Here is an 8327-nt window from a genome sequence, read left to right as displayed (position 1 = left end):
TTTGTTTTTTCCTCTTGCAAAAGTTTTTTTTTTTTTTTTTTTTTTTTTGAAGAAGTTAATATTTTTATTCAACAAGGATAGACATTTATCATTTATAATGACATTTTTAATGTTACCAGAAAAATTATATTTAGAATAAAGGCTATTTTTTTTAACTCTCTATTCATCAAAGAATCCTGGAGGGGGAAAAAAGTATCATGGTTTCAAGAAAAAAATATTTGGCAGCGCAACTTTTTTCAGCATTGATAATAATAAATGTTTCTTGAACAGTACTGTATTTTTGAGCAAATGAGGAAGTGATGTGTGGTGCGCATGGAATATTTCTTTCTGAAAAATTTAATAATCTTAATATCCCCAAACTTTTGAATGATGTATGTGTATGAGCATGCAAATACTATATGAAATGAGGCAAAATATGGCAATGCAGTAATTTGTCATGTTACTCATTGGAAAACTTACCTTGTTATTGTGAAAGCTTTGCAATTCTGAGAACAGCTGAGGTATTCTCAAATTACTGAAAACAATAGGTATAGCAGTAGGTTGGCAGCATCTCTTCTCCTAGTTAATTAGTCACCAGCAATGTTTGTATAACACATCTGTTAAGCAGTATAATAAAAGGGGATTTTGGTAATCTAATCTCTTCATTAAACCTTTAATGAATCATTAAAAATAGTCTAACAAATTACTTCTGAATTCATTACAATTTGTTAATTGTTCACTTTGCTTAACCCTAATTCTGTTTCTACTGTCAAAGACATAACTAAAAATGTTTTTTTTTTGTTTGTTTTTTTTTTTAGAAATGCCAGTTCTGTCGTAAGTGGGTGAAGAAGAGCACGGGTTGCTGCGTGCAATGCTCACACGGCCGCTGCTCCACTTCCTTTCACCCGACCTGTGCGCAGGCAGCTGGAGTTCAAATGCACCCGGATGATTGGCCATTCGTTGTTTACTTTACCTGCTGGAGACATAAGGGTGGCATCCATGTAGAGGTATAGACACAACACAGATGTGTGTAGCATGATAGTGAAGTCTAGTTTTGACACCTGAACAATTGAAATACACATAGAAGCCCGATCTCTGTTTTTGCCTTCAACTGCTTTGAATGACACAATAAGGGCATGATAAGAGGACAGATTTTTTATTTTATTTTTTTTACCATGTGGCCATGTACACCAAGTACATGGTGACCCATACTTGGAATTAGTGCTCTGCATTTAACCCATCCAAAGTGCACACACACCGTGAACACACACCCGGAGCAGTGGGCAGCCATTTATGCTGCGGCGCCCAGGGAGCAGTTGGGGGTTCGGTGCCTTGCTCAAGGGCACCTCAGTCGTGGTATTGAAGGTGGGAGAGAGCGCTGTACATTCACTCCCCCCACCCACAATCCCTGCCGGTACGAGACTCGAACCCGCAACCTTTAGGTAACTAATCCGAATCGCTAACCATTAGGCCACGACTTACCCGCCACTGAATCACAACCTGTAGGACAGATTCTTCTTCGTTTCCTGGTGTACAGCCACTGGTGGTTCTAACATGGGCAAAGCAGTGCTAAAGGCAAATAATAAAACGCAACTAACCATGTAATGGCACATAATTTGTGCAGCAAAATGAATCAACTTTTAAAGTGGCCCTATTATGCCATTTTTAAGGTTCCTAATATTGTTTTGGGAGTCTCCTACAATAGGTTTACATGCATGCAAGGTCAAAAAAAATTTTTGCTTTTAATTTTCACAAAGTATGCATTTAATATCACCTCTTTTTCCAACGATTCTCAAACGATTCATTTGAAGCAGTTCTAAGATTCAGCCTCTCTAAACCCCTCCTTTCCGTGAGCCTACTCTGCTTTGATTGGTCTGATGGCCCAGTCTGTTGTGATTGGTCTACTGCGTACAGCGGGTGTCGGAAACGATATGCCCATTGCCATAGTTCCTTATATTGAATGCTCGATAGAAAATATAAACATTATTTATTTAGCATACTTACAGGTTGTGATTCAGTGGAGCCAGCTGGTCTAAATAAACTGGGTACTGAGCCATCTTTCAAGAGCAAGTGTTTTGTGAATTGCGTGTTGAAATCCCCGAGATTAGAAGCAGTCATCAGTAAAATACAAACACAAAAAAGATTGGGGTTGTACTGCTGTGGTACAGTGGAAAAAATGTATTTAACCACTGATTCTTTGCAGCCTCATCTTTCAGAAGTGAAAATGAAACAAATTTACTTTCACAGCATAAGACACAGCGTCTTCTAGACATGATGTTAACCACACGAACAAGCTACAGTGTTTGAGGGCGGGTCAAATTGTTTCGCGGCCGGGCAAACTTGGAACATAGGCGGGCATTATGCAAATGTGTTACCCCATGATCTGTAGCCGTCACAGAAGTAGGATTCGAATTACTGATGACTCTGTTCAGTGTTGATTCTTTCTTTTGGGAGACAATAACTTTATCGTGTACTTTCAGCTTTACAACTTTGCAGATCATTTACATTCACATACAGCTACATTACACACTAAATAAAATGGGAAAATAGGAAAATAAAATGCTTCCCATTGTCTTGCTGACATCAAAGGTCCAATGTCCAATCACACTTTATATTATTTTGGTGCAAATTTGGCCTGTCAGTCAAAAAAATAAAACAAGGAAATGCTATAATTTCCTGCAGACTGTAGCTGTGTCCCAATTCAGGGACTGCATCCCTCAAAGAACATGGACTTCAAAGACCACACCATCGAAGGCCGTGAAGTTCGAACCAAGCATTTTTAAAAGGGAGGATTACTCTTTGTCTAGCAACTGTGACTGCTGCCGTTGAGGAGCGGCAGTAACGTTGGTACTGGACTTCTTTTAAAAGCTATATTCAACTGTCTGAAAACAAAACAACTTGGTCCATTTATGTACATAACAAAAAGTATAAACTATATATTGAATCACATCTGATAGAAGTTAGTTTAAAGATTTTTTTGTAACATTTGTGTAGATATTCAAGTAAGTTGAAACCCAATACTTGAAATTAAAAGTGTAATCCAGTATAGAGTCCTGTTGGCGTGCAATGAATCTTGGGATAGTTTGGGCCGTGAAGGGTCCATTTATTGTATTATCCTTAATGGCTTGGGAAATGAAGGCCACATTTTGAGGCTGCATTTGAAGGAGGCTTTGGAATCGGACAGACTTCAGCACCCCACTGTGACAAATTTGGTCATCAAATGCAGCCTATGAATTGGGACACAGCTTGTGTGTCCAGGTCATTAAGTCTTATAAAACATCAGATAATTTGACCTTTTTATGACAGGACAAGGTTAGTTCAGGTTGTAAAGTGACTCTGCCACTCCTCAAAAATGTAATGATATTAATGAATTATTAATTGTGAAAAAATATATTTCAAAATGTTTTTGTTTACATTGACTTGCATTAAGTGTGTAAGGAAATTTTATTACTTGATGGTTACACCACATGACATTTTTTAGTCATTAAATTGTCATTAAAAACTATATGAAACAAACAGAAATACAAGGTGTGCATTTCTGAAAAACTTGACACACACACAAAAAAAAAAAGATTTTTTACTGTAACTGGCCTGTCTGGGTGATTTATTAGATTGTAATCAGGTTAATCAGTAATATTTACTGTCTGTTTCCACCAACATCTTGTTGTGCAGGTTGGTGAATAAAATATGTAACCGCAAAAGATGTGTGTTGTCTGAGATGTCTGGTCTCTGAATTTATCTTCTGCAGCGCAATAGAGCATCTATGCGGGAGTTGGAGAAGGGACAGAAAGTAATCTGCAAGCACAGAAATAGCCGATACTACCATTGTGAGGTGGTTGAGCTGACAAAGGCCACCTTTTATGAGGTTATCTTTGATGATGGCTCATTCAGTGACAACCTGTTTCCTGAGGATATAGTGGTACGTGAGTGGTTACACGGCTCAAAACAATGTTTGATGATTAAAAACAGTGTACTGAAGCCCTGCTGGTGTTTATTTTTCAGAATAGAGACTGCAGGCAGCTCGGCCCGCCATCGGAGGGAGACGAAGTTCAAGTACGCTGGACAGATGGCCTGATCTATGGAGCCAAATTTGTGTCTGACCATATCATCCCAATGTACCAGGTCAGAGGACAACAAACACACTTGCGTACACTATTTGGGTTAGAGTTCAACTTCAGACACTGCAAAGTAGATGCGTCACAGTAGGATCACTGTTTGCAGTCTGAGAATTGTTATAATTTAGGATAGAAGACAGACGACTAATCTGTACTGTATACTGTATACTTATTATAACATACAATACCATACATATTCACATAAAAACTAAGTACAGTCATGGCTGTCATTTTTTCCCCTCCTGATTTCAGTGGAGGCTGTTTTTGTCTTTTTTTCATGACATTGGCCTAAACACCTAGAATATGTTTGGGGCACCTGGCATGCCTGTACTTTTCTTTGTGTTTTCAAACCTATTCTAGCAGTCAGCATCAAGTGCCATATATCTTTATAAACTGGACAACTTGAAGTTTTAGTCTAGCTCATTTAAAGTCCCAATTTTCCATTTGTTTTCTCTAAGAATGTATGAATTTGCCAGAACTTTAAGAAAAACGCAAGCAACAATTGGGTGTTTTTTACTGTGTATTCAAATAGAAACTCCTGAAGTTAGAATTTTGCTCTTTAGAAAGTTGTTTTTGTATGTTTTATACTTCCAAATAAAATGTTAGCAATTTATTACAATATTATTATTATATGTGCTTTTCAGTAAAAAACAGGTATATTTAGTTCACTGACAATATTATATATATTTTTTTTGACGTGACATGTGGCCAAGTATGGTTACCCATACTAGGAATTAGTGTTCTGCATTTAACCCATCCTAAGTGCACACACACAGCAGTGAACACACACACCGTGAACACACACCCGGAGTAGTGGGCAGCCATTTATGCTGCGGCGCCCGGGGAGCAGTTGGGGGTTCGGTGCCTTGCTCAAGGGCACAATATAGATGTGTCCAAAAAAGTTTAGGGAGTAAAGTAAATAGTAAGGTTGTTATATAATAACAAAATACGGAAGCAAAAGTGACTTTTTTTTCTCAGAGAAATCAATTTTCAATTTGAACATGAACAACAAAAGCAAACCATGTAGCAAGTAGTGAATACAATTGTGCAAATGGTCTTGTGCAACAAAAATACAAACAGTGCAAATAATTTTCATTAACTACACACAAAATAAGAAATATACCGAATGCAATTGAATAAATAGTGCAAATGATCTTTACAAACTATATAAGATATCAAATATTTAAATATTTACATAACATAAAATATTTACATAATATAACAACCAAGTGGATCAGTCCATTGGATCAGTCGATTCTAAAACATAAATTCCAGCACTTTATCTGATATGTACCGCTGTTTCATCCTTGTTTTTGGTTTGTGTTATGTCAAAGTGCTCTGTCGTGTTTTTCTGTGCTTTGTCAAAGAGTGCTCTCATGCAAATGTGTTATTTTGTGTTTGTTTTCATGCATGCACGACGCACTAAATCTCACTTTGCGAAATTTCCAAAGAACATGCTGATTGGTGGTTCAAAAGACCAAAACCTATGTTAGTAATTGAGTAGATGACCGTCTGAACCAATCTGGGCACGGGGGTGGGACTAAGCATTCGCTGATCTAAATTAAAGAGGCGGACAAAGTACTCAGCTCCATTACTTGAGTGAAAGTACAGATATACTCAAATATTACTCCATTACAAGTAAAAGTTGTAAAGACAGATTTTTACTTAAGTAAAAGTACAGAAGTTCTTGCTTTTAAAAGTACTTAAGTACCAAAAGTAAATTTCCTTTTTTATGTCAATGCACTGTTTTATTGTTGTACGTAGTAGTACTTGCAATACTTCTGAAGCAACTTAGAATACATTACACCTACTGAATACACTGACTAGCTTGTAGTATATAAAGAGCTTTTAGAACGTTAAAAACCTATGGGGGGAAAAATAAATAAATAAAAATAAATATTTAACACCCCTACCCACCCCCACAAAAGCAGGATGGTAGTGATCTCACACAGCTCTGACAGTGTGTGCACACATCTATGTGTAACCATTCATCCACATTTGAACAGAGTGGACAGTGAAACTGCTGTAAATACAGACTGATAAGGAAGAAAAAAAACTTTGAGGACCTTGATAGAAATGTAGTGGAGTGAAAAGTACAATATTTGTATTTCAAACGTAGTGAAGTTAAAGTCATAAGTTTCCAGAAAAAATAATACTCAAGTAAAGTACAGATACTCAAAAAGTGTACTTAAGTACAATACTCAAGTAAATGTACTTAGTTACTGTCCGCCTCTGTCAAAATGTGATGACGTATCCACGTTCACTACAGAGCCTCTGAATGTCCAAATGTGACAAATGCAATATCTCCTCTTTACTAGACCTTTTAAAGCATTCAGATTGGATTAGTGGTTCAAAAATTTAAGAACAATAGTCATTTTTAGCCACGGGCGGCTGTTTTGGTCTTTAAGGTTTAAGCAACAAGCTGTGAGTGGTCACACAATAGGCTTAAATTTCAGCAGTAGGTCCATGGTTAAATCACTGTAATCCACAGACTCTACTGGATTATTACTTTTATAAAGCAGCAACATAATAAAAGACACCAACTGTCAAAATATTATTATTATTATTATTATAATACTCTGCTGTTCAAAAATTTGTCAGTAAGATTTCTTTTGAAAGAAATTTGTACTTTTTTGAGCAAGGAGGCATTATTTATTTATTTTTTATGTTTCAAAAGATTGCTATTTCAAATAAATGCATGCTTTTTATGTTCATCAAATAATCCTATTTTAAATAAATAAATGCATTATTCTTTTGAAACATTACAAAAATGACAGACCCCAAACTTTTGACCAGTTGTGTATAATCAGAATAAACAATTCTTCCTCCAAATACTATGGTTCATAAGCCTGAGGCCTGTTCCAGGTTAACAATGTGGAAGTCAAATTTATGATGCAACATATTTTAAGTGATTTTAGTCCGGCAAAACTGGCCAGCAGTTTTAGGTTGTTTTTTTTTTGCGTTTTTTTCCCCCCACTTCTTGACTAAGACAGGGTGTTTAGTGATAATACAGGAAACCGAAGAGCAAAGGATGTGCATTAGGTTTGTAATTTATTTATATCTCTGAATATTTTAACATTGTGCCACACATAGAATGACCCTGTTGCTTCATTACCCAACTAAATGAGAAGTATTTTCTGGCAAACATTATAGCTGTCCTTCATCAACATTACACAGAATGCATACAAATTAGTTGTACAGTCACATTCTAAAATATAATCATTCTGAGTTTACCTGAAGGCAGAGTAACTGTAGACCTTTTTTTATTTTTATTTTTACCATTTTTACCGTTGCATTTACCGCTGCAAAGCAATTTACATACCATTTTATAATGGCTTCATTCGCAGCTCTTTTAATTATTTTCCAGGTGGAGTTTGAAGATGACTCTCAGCTTACTGTAAAGAGGGAAGACGTGTACAGTTTGGACGAGGAGCTGCCCAAACGCATTAAAGCCCGCCTGGTGTGTAATTTCCTGCCAGCACTGCTACTTAAGTGATAATGTGCAGTACACCATTGAGAAACTCATAAAACTACTTTTCCTTGATCTCTCTTACCACTACATAAGATTTTACCAGAAAAGATTTTAGAATTTTTATCATGTTCATTTAAAAAATCTTGTATAATTTTAACTGCTGTATTTTTGTGTATGCTTGGTTTTTATTTTGTATGTAACTCTTGTATTATTCCAACTCCGTTTATGCTATGAAGATAGCCTTAAATTCTGACATGGCAAAAAAAAATTATAAAATACTACTACTACTACTACTACTACTACTACAGTAATCTTAACTTGTAATGACACAGTGCAACTGAAAAATCAGTGGTTTAAGCAGACTTTAAATACATTTTATTTCTATCTCTAGTCTGTGGCATCGGACATGCGCTTCAAAGGAGTGTTTGTGGAGAAGGAGGTGAAGCAAGACTCGAAAAGACAGCGGGTGATCAATTCCCGCTACAGAGAGGATTACATCGAACCAGACATATACAGAGCCATCATGGAGTAACTTACTCCACACAGACAATGTCTTCAACAAACAGATCAATTCGCCAGCTCCGACAACAACTGAACAGAAAAACAGTCTGGACCAGACATCTCTGTGTTTAAAGTCGACAAACATGTCATCACATGATCAGACAACTGCAAATACATGTCCACCACTGAGCCTTTTGTTTTTAAAAACACCCAAGATCAAGTTTTAGACCTTCAGGCTTAGTATGAATTCTCATTGAAGT

At 36.5% G+C, this 8327-nt stretch overlaps 1 protein-coding gene across 1 annotated transcript in view; it reads left to right on the top strand.

The window, feature by feature from the left end:
- LOC107743373 (lysine-specific demethylase 4A-like) overlaps positions 1-8110 on the top strand; it is a 22172-nt gene extending 14062 nt beyond the window's left edge. Inside the window, exons 18-22 of the mRNA XM_016556566.1 lie at positions 798-986; positions 3728-3898; positions 3982-4101; positions 7462-7554; positions 7958-8110. Coding sequence (XP_016412052.1) covers positions 798-986; positions 3728-3898; positions 3982-4101; positions 7462-7554; positions 7958-8098 — 714 coding nt within the window. The 3' untranslated portion in view covers positions 8099-8110. The remainder of the gene's footprint in view (positions 1-797; positions 987-3727; positions 3899-3981; positions 4102-7461; positions 7555-7957) is intronic.
- The last annotated feature ends 217 nt before the right edge of the window (positions 8111-8327 follow it).

Source organism: Sinocyclocheilus rhinocerous, unplaced genomic scaffold (assembly GCF_001515625.1).
Source record: "Sinocyclocheilus rhinocerous isolate Xijiao unplaced genomic scaffold, SAMN03320098_v1.1 scaffold1458, whole genome shotgun sequence".
Taxonomy (NCBI): Eukaryota; Metazoa; Chordata; class Actinopteri; order Cypriniformes; family Cyprinidae; genus Sinocyclocheilus; species Sinocyclocheilus rhinocerous.
The sequence above is the reverse complement of the archived record's forward strand: the minus strand, read 5'-3'. Positions and strand labels throughout refer to the sequence as shown.